This window comes from Furipterus horrens, unplaced genomic scaffold (genome assembly GCF_987537825.1).
Source record: "Furipterus horrens unplaced genomic scaffold, mFurHor1.1.pri manual_scaffold_5, whole genome shotgun sequence".
Lineage (NCBI taxonomy): Eukaryota > Metazoa > Chordata > Mammalia > Chiroptera > Furipteridae > Furipterus > Furipterus horrens.
In genome coordinates, this window is record NW_028327175.1 from 138397002 (window position 1) to 138411937 (window position 14936).

The window sequence follows — 14936 nt, forward strand, 5'->3', positions numbered from 1 at the left end:
ATTTTCCCATGGCCTTTGGCCCAAGGTAATTAAATTCTGCCTTAACCAGTGTCACCACTTAACAAGACTTCGTCCTGAGAAGCAAACTGGATATTACGGGCAGAGGTTGGCATTCTAGGACTCTAAAAAATGAGTGGGAGGAGTGTTTGGATAAAGGTGCCTGCTGGCCAGGGTCGGGTGGGGCTTGGTGGGGAGTGTCTATACTCCAGGCCTGTGGTGACTGGGCAAGCGTCCCTCTTCCTCACCCTTTCCTAGGAGTGTCCATCACTGGGGAATGCTAACAGGACATTCCTCTGGTTAGATGGGGGTGAGGGAGATGGGGAAGAAACGGCTTGCAGATCTGGTGACATCTGCTTGATGGAGAGAAGAAATGCTAGGTGAGGAGAGTGTGGGAGACTGGTGGTGAGAGAGATTGACAGCCACTGGGGAAAGGCACTGCTGAGCTTGCTGAAGACAGACTTGACAGAATGATAAGGCCACTGACTCTTTCCTTTTTTATTTTTTATTTTTTGTCCTCATCCAAGGACATGCTTATTGATTTTAGAGAGAGGAGAAGGGAGGGAGAGAGGGGCAGGGGATAACATCGATGTGAGAGAGAAACATCACCCAGTTGCCTCTTGTATGTGCCCTGACCGGGGACTGAACCCATAACTTAGGCATGTGCCCTGACTGAGAATCGAGCCCATGATCTTTCATTTTAGGGGATGTTGCTCCAACCAACTGAGCCACACTGGCCAGGGCAGGCCACCAACTCTTTAGCATTGGATGGGCAAACAGTAGCCATGCAGGGAAGTGTCATTGTCACAAGTGACGGCACACAGGGGTAGTTTGCAAGAGTATTGCTGTTGAGCTTCTGGAAAGAGGCCAACGGTACATCTCAGGAATTATGAAGACTTGTTAAGTTGCTGGAGTAGTGATAGCTGTTCCCACGGGGGAACTGAAACATCACTGTGCACAAGTGTGAGTCACAGGGAGTTACTGACCTTCAGAAGGAAGGCAGATCAGTGTTGGCCGCAGTCAAAAGCTTGGTGGGATTTGACTGCACGACATGGTCATTGTTGGGAAGGCAGGATGGTGTTCATACAAAGGGACTGTGAAGGGCTTGTTGCAGCTGGAGAGGGACTGTAAAGAGGAGCAGAAAAATGGAGCAGTAACTATAGGGGGCACTGTGGAGTCCAGGGAAGTTTTTAAAAAATTGAGGGCTGTATTTCCTCATGTTTATATCTTTAAAACAGAGAAGGAAAACTCTGACTCCAAAAAACCTCCGCTGCCTTGCGGCATACCTCTTCAGGGGAAAGGCTAAGGGAGTAAACCCCGACAGAAAATCCGGAGCCGGAGTCCCTAAGGTGGTTTGACGTTGTAGTCAACACCGGCAACTCCTGCGGCGCACCTGAAGCCAAGCTGTATTGACTCCGTCTTTCCCTTGGACCCTTCAGCTGCGAAGAGAGGGGGGGTCTGCCGCATGGGCAACAGCAGACCCTCCATATCACCCTGCCCAGGCTCTGTAGCTTCAGCGTCATCACAAGATGTCGATTCAACACGGGAGGAGACAGATACCATGTCACTCCCGAGTCGGACTGCACAGCCATTCTCGGCGGTACAGATAGACTCTTGAGAAGCTACACCATCGTCTCTCGAGACGGACGGCTGCCAACAATATCTTTAAAACAATTTTTTTTCATTTGTAGTTTATATTCAGTATTAATTAGTTTCAGGCATACAACATAGTGATTAGACATTTATATAACTTAAAAAGTGATCACCCCAATAAGTCTAGTACCCCTCTGACACCATACACAGTTATTGCAGTATTATTGGCTATGTTCCCTGTGCCGTACTTTACATCCTTATGACTATTTTTATAACTGGCAATTTGTACATCTTAATCCTTTCACCTTTTTCATCCATTTCCCCAACCTACTTCCCATCTGGCAACCGTCAAAATGTTCTCTGTATTTATGAGTTTTTTTCTGTTTTGCTTGTTTGTTTATTTTGCTTTTCAGATTCCATATGTTCAATATAAGTGAAAGCATATGGTATTTGTCTTTCTCTGTCTGACTTATTTCACTTAGCATAATATCATCTAGGTCCATCCATGTTGTTGCAAATGGCAAGATTTCATTCTATTCTATGGCAGAATAATAATATTCGATTGTATACATGTACCACAACTTCTTTATCCAGTCATCTATTGATGGACACTTAGGTTGCTTCAATAGCTTGACTATTAAAAATAACACTGCAATGAACATAAGGGTGCATATGTCTTGCCAAATTAGTGTTTTGGATTTCTTTGGATAAATTCTAAGAAGTGGAATTTCTTATTGTAGTTCTACTTTGAACTTTTTGAGGAATCTCCATGCTGTATTCCATAGTAGCTGCACCAATATGCATTCCATCAACAATGCATGAGGGTTCCCTTTTTGCCACACCCTTGCTAACACTGTTGTTTGTTGATTTATTGACAGCCATTCTGAGAAGTGTGAGGTGGTATCTCATTATAGTTTTAATTTGCTTTTCCCTTATGATTAGTGACATTGAACATCTTTTCATATGTCTATTGGCCATCTATATGTCCTCTTTAGAGAAATGTCTATTCTGGTCCTCTGCCCATTTTTTAATATGTTTGTGTGTGTTTGTGTGTGTGTGTGTTAAATTGTATGAGTTATTTATGTATTTTGGATAGTAACCCCTTATTGGATCGTCGGCGGCGGCGGCAGCCGTCCGTCTCGAGAGACGATGGTGTAGCTTCTTAAGAGTCTATCTGCACTGCCGAGAATGGTTGTGCAGTCCGACTTGGGAGTGACACAGTATCTGTCTCCTCCCGTGTTGAATCGACATCTTGCGATGAAGCTACAGAGCCTGGGCAGGGTGATATGGAGGGTCTGCTGTTGCCCATGCAGCAGACCCCCCCTCTCTTCGCAGCTGAAGGATCCAAGGGAAAGACGGAGTCAATACAGCTTGGCTTCAGGTGCGCCGCAGGAGTTGCCGGTGTTGACTACAACGTCAAACCGCCTTAGGGACTCCGGCTCCGGATTTTCTGTCGGGGTTTACTCCCTTAGCCTTTCCCCTGAAGAGGTATGCCGCAAGGCAGCGAAGGTTTTTTGGAGTCAGAGTTTTCCTTCTCTGATGTGCCCTGACTGGAAGATCGAACCAGCGACGCTTAGCTCGCAGGCCGACGCTCAATCCACTGAGCCAAACCAGCCAGGGTGACCCCTTATTGGATATTTCATTGGTAAATATCTTCTCCCATTTAATAGGTTATCTTTTCATTTTGTTGATGGTTTCCTTCACTGTACAGCATGTTTATATCTTGATGGGGATGCTCCAGTAGAGAGGGGGAACCTAGTGAGCAGATACAGAGGCAGAAATTGCAGAAACAAAGTCCTTGAGTAACAAGAGGAGATGAGACTCATGCATATGTAGAACGCTTGTCCTCAGGTCAGGGAGCATAGGCAGTTCAGGGATTGGAGCAGGAGGGAGGGCAGACGACAGATGCAGGCAGGATGGTAGATTTGGAGCTGGGAGGATGTGTAAGTTCTCTTGTGATTGCCTGTTTTGCTAATGAAATAAGAAGTAAGGTCATTTGTTGACAGTGAGAATGATACAGAAGGTATGGGAAGCTTTGAAGGTGCAGAATAGGTGGGCATTGCACAAGGTAAAGTGATTTGACCTTGTTGGCTAACCAGTGGCCACTTAGACCAGGATCCAGGAGAACTTTGAAGTAGATGCCTTACAAATGTAGGATGGCGGGGCAGCCCTGCGAGTTCACTGAAGGTTTGTTATCATGAAATTAAAGTGAGACTAGTCAGTAAGGTGTGTGTTCTTCTCAGGCTGCCTGGATGAAGGGGTGGAGCAAGTGGTGGGGGCGAATGAACCAGGTGGGTACCAAGAAGTGAGAGAAGGGAGGGGTTGCAGCGTACACAGAGGGGCAAGTACAGTGTTAGATCACAGAATCCAACACAGGTTAGGAGAAAAGCGAGGACGTGAAGGAAATGAGGGACACAGAAGTGAAGTGGTCAATAGACGGGTGGCCTGTGTGGCTGCAGACTTGTGGGATGCAGTAATAGATGGGACAAACTAGAAAGACACAGAAGACATTCTCTGTACTGGATTGAATAGTGTCCCCCATCCCAAATTCCATCTACACAGAACCTCCGAATGTGACCTTGTTTGGAAATAGAGTCTTTATAGATGTAATTAGTTAAGATGAGGTCATACTACATTAGGGAGGGCCCTAAATTCAATGACAGGTATCCTTATGAGAACGGGTGGGGACACACGGACACTCAGGGAAGAAGGCCCTGTGACAATAGGGACAGAGACTGGAGGGATGCAGCCACAACCAAAGGAACACCAAGGATTTCCAGGAGCCACTGGCTAGTAAGAGTCAAGAAAAGATCTTTCCCTCAAGGCTTCCCAGAGAGCATAGCCCTTCCAACACTTTGACTTTGGACTTCTAGATTTGGGGACTATCAGAGAATTGATTTCTATTTTTTAAGCCACTCAGTTTGTGGTACTTTGTGACAGTAGCCTTGCGAGGCACATAGGCTCGTACAGCCAGCAGCTTCCTATTCAGTCAGGGGCTCCAGGCTTAGTTGCCCTCTGCGATCATGAAAGAGTCATTGTTTGTACAGCCACGTGGCAGTGGTTCAGATTCATGCCTGGGTCTCATTAACAGGGCATGCCAGTACAACCACTAACATTCACATAACAAAATAGCAGAAGGGTGTGTTTGGCGATGCAAGGGCCCCCCTCATTCTTTGTGGAACACTTAGGGTTGCATTGTTAACCCTGTGCAGCATCCTGGCACAGAAAGGGCCGATTTCCTGCTCAAATATCCTTCCCCTGCTACGTGGAGATGCTGGCGGTCGTCATGACTGAGGCTGGTTTCCTCTGATCCATCCCTTCAGCCTAAAGTCTGAATAACAGTAGGTGTTTCCAGAAATTGGCTCTTCATTCCCTGCAGTCTGTTTCTGGAGCATCCATCAAGGGTTTAATGTGGGCTTGTCCAGAGTCTGGCACCACAAAGGGGTACACTTTACTCTCCTCCTTCTCCTGCTTGCTGCCCTAAACAGCCGCCCATCCCAAATGGAACAGTCCACAGCGGCCCAGGAAGTTAGTCTTAGTTGTTGGAGGAGCTGAAAGCCATGCGTTGCTCAGTCTGGGTCCTCTTTCCTGAGACCTGGGCTGGGGTTTTGTCAAATGGCTGAAGAACTTGAGAAGGCAGGCGCAGGGGCCAGGATGCTCTCGCTTATTACTCGTTCCACATTCATTGTGCCCCTGCTGTGTACTAGGATTTGTGCCAGGCCCAGGGGCAGTTGCGGGGGAGAATAGGACATGCCTCCTGGTTCTGAGAGTGGATAGCAGTGGGGAAGCCTACGGGTTAACAGTAGATGCCGGTGCCTGTGGTGAGGACTGGGTGCAGCAGTGTGTGGAAGGCATAAGAAAAGCGACTCACTTTCTCTGGGAGAGGCAGGGAGGGCCTGTCCCAAGACAGCACATTTCATCTGGACCTTGAGGCAGTTGATGAGCTTACCTGGTAGAGAATAGGAGGAAGAACATTCTAAGACCCAGGTAGCCCGTTATGGGTAGCAGGAAAGCCCTTCTTTTGAAGCCTCCTAAAGGATGGGGAAGGAGAGATGCAGGTTATCTCGCAAAAGGCAAAAGTAACTACTCCCTACCGTTGGCTTCCATGGGACTGCCCAGGATTAGGACGGCATCTCCTTCACCCGAAGCCTGGTTGTAGATCCACTCTTGCACCAGTGACGTAGGACAAAGACTTGGTCCTGCTTTCAGCTCAGTTCTTAGTAACCCAATAAGTTGCTTCAGCTTTCTGGACCTCAGTTTCTCTCTCTGTAAAATGGAGTGAGAGGCAGGCTGGACCCTTGAGTCTAGCATTCTATGGGTCTGGGACTCCGTGAAGGACAATGAACTGTGGATTCAGTGTCAGGTCAGAGGAGCAGAGCGCTGAGGGACAGAGTGAGACGTCACACTTGGTGGGTAGAAAACAAAAAGGGGGCGCATGGAAGTGCCTGAAAAGGTTTAGTCAGAGCCCTGGGAGGAGAGCTGCATGATTCAGAGAAGTATGTGTGGGTCCCGGCGTCCAATGCCATGAGAGATCAAGCATGAGAATTCAGAAAAGGTTCCTGAATTAGCAAGAAGAGGTCACGGTTGACCTTTGCAGAACAAAAGCCAGGTTAGATGGGCTAAGCATGAACGAAAGGGTGCTGAGGAAGAGGGTTCATGCCGGGCTAAACTCTAAAGGAGTCCATCAGGGAGACCTTATACCTCCTCATGGTTGCTCCTTCCTCACTCTGCCCCCTGCCCTTACGCTGCCACTGATTGCTCAGACCCCAACCCCCTCCCGGTGCTGCTCTCCAGGAGTGTTCTAGTGTTCTGTGCTCCAACCAAAACTGATTCCTCAACAAAACTTACAGGGTGCTGCTCTGTGCCAGGCACAGTGTTGAAGGCTTAAGTTTATCATTACAATGCTCTGTGGTGAGTACAGTCATTTCCCCGTTTTTGCAAATGAGGAAACAAACAGAAAGCAAGAAACGTACTCATACTCACATGGCTCAATGTTAGGGTTTGAACATAGGCAGTATTACTCTAGAGCACAAGCTTTAAGAGCTGTGCTACATGGCAAGCTGATTGACCTAATTCATACTATAATGTGAGCGACTGACAGATGACTTCAGTGGAAATTAAGTCTCTTACATGATTTTGCACTGTAAAGGAGTTTTGGAATTCAAAGGTAGGAAGTGCGAATGCAGGTATTTTTCTCGTTTCTCTTAAATTATATCGTACAGATTACTGGGAGTTCAAACTTTTTGTCTCTTTGTCAGTGGATGAAAGAAAGAGGAGACATAGAGATGGAGTTGAGTTTTGTTTTGTTTTTAAGGAGTGAAATATTTGTGCATATTTGGAAATAGAGGAAAGGCTGCCGTGGAGAAGGAGCCACGGGAGATATATGTATTGGCCTGGAGGGGAGGGGGCTGGGTAGGGGTGCTTCTCCCTTTACCAAGAAGGAAAAGCTGTTTCCCCCTGAATGTGAAGGGAAGCTAGGGGGAAATGTGAGGGGACAGAGGTTTGTGGAAATGACAAACCAGTACACAGGGAGAGCAGGGTGACCACCATGGTCTGTTTGGCAAGCAAACGAGAGATGAGTTTCTCATCTGCCATGAGGGTGAAGTGGGCATTCGTGAATTAGGAGGCTCACACAGAAAGGAAACAGTACAAATCTCAAGAGACCTGCAGTGGGAAGGGTGGAGCTGAAGCCTCCTCTGCAAGGCTCCATTTTCCCATGGCATGTCCTCATCCCTCTGTCCTCACCACAGAAAGTCCCCTTAATGCCAGGCTGGGCTCCAAAATCAGAACCAGGTGATCTTTGGCCGGGTCTCACTGAGCCATCTCACCTCTCACGTGGGCTTTGGCAGTCTCCCTGTCACTTCGAAGACAGCCTAAACGAGCACCCTGATGCACCACAAACATATCTTCCTAAAGAATCATTGTCTGAGTCAAAACAAGCCCAAGTCAGTGTCACCAAAAAGCATCTCCTCCACCTGACACCTCAGGACCACTGAAAACTCTCTGTCCAGGAAAACAGAGTGTTCAGACATTCACAGGGGGAGGGCCATCTCCAGCTGGGTTCCTTTTGGGTGTTTCAGGAGAAGAGGAGGAAGAGGGAGATGAGGAAGATGGCTTGGACAGAACAGTCAGGGGCCTTGGTCCCAAGGCGCCAGATGGGGTGGTGTCAGAAGCTCAGCTTGCCCGGAGACTCACGAAGGGGAAGAACACCCGGCGAATGCTGTCCAACAAGCCACAGGACTTCCAGGTAGGAAGAACCCAAGTGTCCCGTATCCTTGCCTTGCTACCGTATTGTTCAGCTTCTGGAAGTTACAGTGATGTCAGGAAGGACCTATTCCTGTTGGCAGTGTCTCAACTAGTAAAACTAGGCCATCGGGTCATAAACCAATAAGAAGAGCTCTCCATCTTTCTTCTGCCTGTAGGAATAGATGTCAAGCTAGATAAGGCTCTTCAGAGAAATAAAATCATCCCCTTCCTTCCCTTTGGTGGCAGGAAAGAACTAATTAAATAATAAAAGCATAGGCATTGAGTTTTCCTAGCTCTGGGCGCTGCCTTGGTCTTGGAGACGGCTGTGGAGTGAGTTAGTACATCCCAGGGCTCAGGAAGACCAGGTGCGGGGCTGGGGTCTGAGCAGTGCCTCAGCTCTGCCTGCCCTTTCCCAGGCCAGCTCTGGACTATTTCATCCTCACTCCTGCTCTTGGTTTCCACAGCCCAACTCCCGTCCCCACTCTGGGAATGAGCACATGTCGCCGTACCCAATCTGTTAGGACCAGTGCATTGCATCGCTGCCCTTGCCAGGTTTCCTCCATCCTCACAGGTGAACGAGCTGAGGAAACACCTGAGGATTCTCATACACCGTGTGCTGGGAAAGGACCTGTAACAACACCCCTTCTGTGCTTGCAGATCCGGGTCCGAGTGATTGAGGGTCGGCAGTTAAGTGGCAACAACATAAGACCTGTAGTCAAAGTCCACATCTGTGGCCAGACACACCGAACGAGAATCAAGCGAGGGAACAATCCATTCTTTGATGAGGTAAATGGGCTTAGTGAGCTGTCCTGTCTCACGTGGGAGGGGAACACATGTACAAATTCAACTGGTAAAGACAATATGGCATTCCAGCATTAAATGTAAGAACCACTGGGTCTTGAAATCACATGGCCTGCTTTGTTATTGCTTCTCCGGCTGCCGGGGTCTTTCTGGTATTTTGGCAACATTTTTCTGACAGAGCCCTTCCTAATGGGTCCTTGTACTCCTGTGATGGAGTCCATCATATCACCTACTTCTGCCTTTATTCTGTCTTTCTAATTAGCAGGATGCTCTGAGGGATGACTCGTTGTGACTGAGTAACCTGACTTTTTAACAGTGTCAAAACTTACTTTGCTAAAAAATAATACATGTTAAAGGAAAGCAATTATGAGTAAAAAAAAGTCCCTCCCCCCGTACTGACAATATATAGCCTGGTTCTGTTGGCCTCTTCTGTAACACTCCTCAAAAACACTGAATACATCTCACAAAAATACTGGATACCATGACAGTCCTCTCAAATGCCACAGGACTCCATAATTAGGACTATAAAGAGAAATGATAAGTCTGGGGAATTTTTGGAGTCCAGACTTGCTCTACTGAGGACATGCATTTCTGAGATACCTGCTGCCTGCGTCTCACGCTTTGTTCCTAGAGCCCAGGCCTTTCCTAACACAGTTTATCACAGTTCCTCTTAGCTCCCTACAGCTTCTAATCCCAGCCCCCAGCTCCCATCGGTGTTCCTGTTTCTTCCCCTTTGTTCAGGCTGGTCCCCAGCTTCCCAGAAGGCCCCATTTCTGCCACACCTCCACCTTCTTAGGCGAATCGCAGGCAACAGCTTGCAGATAAGAAGTGTCAGAGTTAATTTAGGAGCTGGGGGTGGTGGTCACTGAGATGGGCACTTAAAATGGACTTGGGGAAAAGCTGGGAGATCTATGTTAGAGGACAAAACTGGATTATAGGGAGTACAAAATACTGGGTGCTGAAGGCATAAGACCCATCAATGCGTTTATGATGCAGGATAAATATTTACTCAACTACATTCTCAGGAACTCAGTAAGAACTGCCACCTCGGAATTTTCCTATTTTAATGATTGTATTTTTCTTTTTTTTTTTTTGAGATTTAATCTCTTGACAAAAGGGAAGAATCAAATAACTGAGTCAATTTATAAATCAAGAAAATAATTTTACTAAAACATCCCTAGTTTACATACATCTTCTTAACCAAGTGATTAAATGTGGTATCACTAACAGTGGGACAGATTTACATATGTCCTGGTGTGATCTAATGGAAATAATTAACGTCACCTGTATCTTTTCTTACCCAATAGTCAACATGAACCTGACAGTAATGAAATAGCCATACAAATTCAGATGGTGGGATATTCTCCAAAACTATCAGTCGTGATAGAAAGAAACAAACAACAAAAAATAGACAGGAGTACTGGTCTAGATAAAAGGAAACTAAATAGACACAACCACCAAATGCAATGTGTAATCCTTGAGTGGTTCCTAGATTTTAAAAAACCTTTTTCAGCCCTGGTGGCGTAGCTCAGTTGGTTAGAACATTAGCCGATATGCCAAGTCGTGTGTTCAATCCCTGGTCTGGGCACATAAAAAAATCTACTAATGAATGTATAAATAAGTGGAACAACAAAGTGATGTTTCTCTCTCTTCCTTTCTCACTCTAAAAAATTAAGTTAAAAACCTTTTTTCAGGACAATTGTAGAAATTTGAAAATTGGCTGTATGTTAGAGGTTGTATTTCTTGGGTATGATAATAGTACTGTGATTGTATACAAAGATGTCCTTGCTCTTAGGAGATGCAAGGTTTTTATTAAAGGAGTGAAGTGTTATTGAAATGGGAAAAGCCAGTGTTCATGCTGCCAGTCATCTACCAGACCCCATAAGCAGAGACAGGGGTTGAATCTTTATGGGCGCTATATTCAGGTGGTCAGTGACCTGAGATGACAGCGGGTTTGTACCTTAACAGAATGTCTTAAATTCCACTGTAACGAGACCTTTTTATAGGGAAAAGAGTGGGTAAAGGGGTTTGGAATTCAGGGAAAAGGTTAATCAGATAAAAGCTGCAGCATTCTTTCATCTGTGTCCTGGATGGTGGTCATGGGTGGTGGTCACCTAGCCCAGGAGCACAGTGGCTCAGATACCATCTTGATTGCTTGTAGTCCCCCTGAGGCACAAAGGTGGAACTGCTTATGGTCTCCTGGAGTCAAGGTGGGTCATACCTCCAGTTCCTGAAACAATAGCTTTTTACCTACATTGATTACTAAGCTTATTACCTATTACCTGAAACTAAAATTTTTCAACATTTGAGTCCCCCATCATTATGGTATCTAGAACATTCAAATAATTCAGTTAAAAAAAGGGGAGTACATTTCACTAAACCTACCTGAAGTGTCCCAAAACTGTAACAATTGGTGAACATAGGTGAAAGATGGTGTTTGTTTTACTTTTTCTTTAAATTTCTTTGTAGATTTGAAATATTTTTAAGTAAATAAAAAGTAGGAGAAAAAGTCTCAGTTTAAATAAATGCTCAATCTTTCTCTCTTAGTGTAACTAAGCAAACTGGGGTTCGGCCACATGGCACCTTGACATATGACCCAACAATTAGTGTTGAAGGAAACAGGTTTTTATTGACAGTGTTCCAACCTTGGGGTGGAGGGTGGGGGGCTGAGAGCACTCTTGCTCAGAGCAATCCTGTTCCACAGGACCCAGCATTTACCTTAACTGGCCACATAAACATATCTTCATCCTCCCCAGAAGGTGCACTTGTGGGTTTCAGGGTCACCATCCTCTCACAGCAGCTCTGTCCTTCATGATCTGGGGGGCACTGTCCTTAGCCTCCATGTAGTGGTTCAGGGAAACATGTGCCATGTTGCACTGGGTCATGGTGGAGTCCAGGGAGGCACACATTCCAAGAGAGTGGCTTCTCTGTACGTCCTTCAGAGAAGCAGACGTCTGCAGTTCAGCATTCCTGGTCACAGTTCAGCTCTAAGCATCTCCCACAAACCCGTGCTTGGTTAGGCAGGTTCCCTGCACAGCTGCATCAGCTCTGCCGCCGTCTTCTCCTCCTTACTCCGGACCTCGTAGCCCACTCCCATCTACCGCCTTTCTAACTGCGTGGCTCCTTCTTACACCTTTTCAGCCCACGTGGTTTCTCCTTACACACCAGACCTGATGACAGACTGGACCCCCTTCTCTTTCAGCCTGTCCCTATTTTAAATGCTTGGCCCAGAACTTCCTGTGTGACCTCATATCCAGCCCCTCCTATGATGTGCCACTTTGCCAGTTCTACCATATCTTTTACCTTCTTTCAGCTGCCATCTTTAGGCAGGGCAAGAGTTCCCTGTGACACAGGGGCATCCGCCTCCTTGGCTATGTCACGAGTTACTGTATGCTCTTAAAGTCAGAACACCTTTCACCGTGGGCAATAGTCCCCTTCCCTTCAAGAAAGGTGTGGCCATTAACTTTCCATTGTTATGCAAAGTATCTCAAACAGTGTATCATCCACTTCTCCCTTCCCCCAACCATTGTTGTGGGGAATATACTATTTTCATGGGACCCCTGCTCTGCACCCTGTTACATTAGGAGTAAAGTTCAGTGGTACATAGAACTGGTTTTATGGTACAACCTCTATATACCCAATATTTATCTCCCAAGAATCAACCTTCTTAAACTTAGCTGTTACAATGAGTTCAAATCTGGTCAATATTGACTCTACTGAGGGACTAATATTATCCAATGAGCAAAGTTGGCTTTGAAGGTGTTTTGTTAGAAAGAGCAAAATTAGAATCACTAGACACAACTGATAGAGCTAAAAATTGTAGAATTAAACTCAGTTTTCCAGGTCATGCAAGCCCTAAACATACGATACAACCTTAAATCTTTATTTAATTAAGCTAGTAGATATTTGGTCCCAAAAGAACAATTTTATTTAGTTAAATAAAGACTGTCATTGTTATTTAACCTTTTTTCTTTATTTTTCCAACTTGCAAAGGTGAGTTTACCATGAAGCTCATGAAGCATAAGCTTTGGGGCCTTTTCCAAGGTCCTACAATGTGCTCACATGATTAAATCTAATTAGGGGTTTGTGTATTGTATTTTTGGGGAGGGTACTCAAAATTATAGTATCATATGCACCAAATCTGAATCCACTCATGCTAATATTCAAACAATTTTTTCTTTGTTTTGACAGTTATTTTTCTACAATGTCCACATAACGCCTTCTGAATTGATGGATGAGATCATCAGCATTCGGGTAAGGGGACCACAGAGGATGAAGGTCAAGCCCACTATCTGCCAGATAAAGCCAATAATCTTTTCACCATTCTTCTTTCTTCCAGGTTTATAATTCCCATTCTCTGCGGGCAGATTGTCTGATGGGGGAATTTAAGGTGGGTGTCAGCTGTCAGTTTCATTCAATTTACATCAAAGACGGGCACTTCCATCATGAGGAATCAGGTTCCTGGCCAGGTCTCAGGATGCCCATCTTGGTGACATCTTAATGTTATGTGTAAGGGATTGATGCTGTAATCCTTGCTGAAGGCTGGAATACCAGGTGGACATGAATGCCCCAGAGGTCAGAAACCAGCTGAGTATCCCCTGAGTCTGGTCGACTTCCAAAGTACAACACTAAGCAGCACCCTAAAGCAAGACAATGAATCTGCCACATCAGGGCCCACCCCAGTGCTCTAGCTGTGGGCGGAGGCCAATCCACTGCTACAAAGAGAACGGGCGCTTTATGGCAAGAAGCCCATCACACAGCTCTAGTCACCAGTGGCCCCACAGCACCATCTACAAAGCCAATTACTATAAAGTTGCAGTATGACAGGCAAGCCAAACATTGGAATTAAGGACACATACTTGGTGCCTTCTCAGCTATTCTACATGGAATGGGCCACATCTCGAAGGAAGGAGCTTGCAGTCGTGTTAAGTCCTAGGGGATGATCTGGTCGGGCAGACCTAGTTCATATCCTTTCTGCCACTACCTAGCCGTATATCAACTTCTCTGATCCTTAGTTTCCTCGCCTGTAAAATGGGGTCATTATGAAGACTAACTGAGATAGAATATATAAAGCATCTAGCACAGCACCTGGCACATTAAAGTGTCTGATCAATGATTATATCAATATTAGTTGCAGAAGAGTATTAGATAGGCAGTTGGGCCAGGTCCAGGTTTGCCTGGAATACAGGGGTTTCACAGCAGGTGAAACTTTCTGTGCTACCAGGAAGGTCCCAAGTAAACAGAGACCCGTTGGTTACTCTACTGGTCCCTTCCAGCTCTAAGACTAGCTCATTCATTCAAAATGATCAATCGAAGTTCTTCTATTGTACATGCCTCACATCAGGCAAAGCGTTGGGGATACAGAGAGGGTAGAATGGAAGTGTTGAGTCCCAAAAATATGTTAGTTTGGTCAGGAGCATTATATTTAAATTTAATAATGATAGTTTCTTTGAAGTGACTATACTGATTTTAAAATCTATTTAAACTCCTTTAATTATTTTTTTTCCCAGATTGATGTTGGATTTGTTTATGATGAACCTGGTAAGTAATGTTCTTTCCATGAACTGGAAGGTTCTTGGAATCAAGAAAATTTAGAGGATCGAGGAATCAAGAATGTTTTATTTCCTTGACTGAGAAGGAGGAAGGATACTTAACAAGAATGGACAATAGTAGCTTAATATAGATTTCTTTTTTTTTTTAATCTAACAGGAACTCTTAACATTCACAAATAGATAATTTCTCTGTTTTCGTGCAGATATTTTGATCTTATCAAGATCAAACTATAAAACCCGTTAATAGAGCTTAAGAGAGTCTTGTTTGGGTCACACAAGGGCAGGATGGGGGCGAAGGCGTTGCAAAGTGGAGGGCGTTGATATAGGTGCTCATCTGGGGAATTTGGCCTGTCATGATGACACTTTATAGAGAAAATGTCTGTTTACAGCAGATGAATTTAAAGTGTCCTTCTCCTTTTATTTCTTTTTTATTTTAGGTCATGCTGTCATGAGAAAATGGCTTCTTCTCAATGACCCTGAAGATACCAGCTCGGGTGCTAAAGGTTACATGAAAGTCAGCATGTTCGTCCTGGGAACCGGAGATGAGCCTCCTGTGAGCCCCTACATTTCCTACCATTTTTCACAAAAAAATAGCACCAGGCATTAAGCAAATGGATAACAGGACTTGAGAAATGGAACACAGTGTCTAACTAATAACCCCAAACCCCCAATTTCTCCTATTTTTCAAAAGCTCCTTCTCTTTCTTCATGGCAGAATTATTTTCTAGCTCACTTAGACACCGTCCTG

General features: G+C 45.3%; 1 protein-coding gene across 2 annotated transcripts in view; it reads left to right on the forward strand.

Annotated features, from left to right (window-relative positions):
• The window catches only part of MYOF (myoferlin), a 147323-nt gene that overhangs the window by 47390 nt on the left and 84997 nt on the right, over positions 1-14936 (forward strand). For both annotated transcript variants that reach the window (XM_090277959.1, XM_090277958.1), the window contains exons 6-11: positions 7671-7837; positions 8494-8622; positions 12829-12891; positions 12977-13027; positions 14148-14178; positions 14627-14742. In XM_090277959.1, the coding sequence (XP_090134085.1) occupies positions 7671-7837; positions 8494-8622; positions 12829-12891; positions 12977-13027; positions 14148-14178; positions 14627-14742 (557 nt within the window). The remainder of the gene's footprint in view (positions 1-7670; positions 7838-8493; positions 8623-12828; positions 12892-12976; positions 13028-14147; positions 14179-14626; positions 14743-14936) is intronic.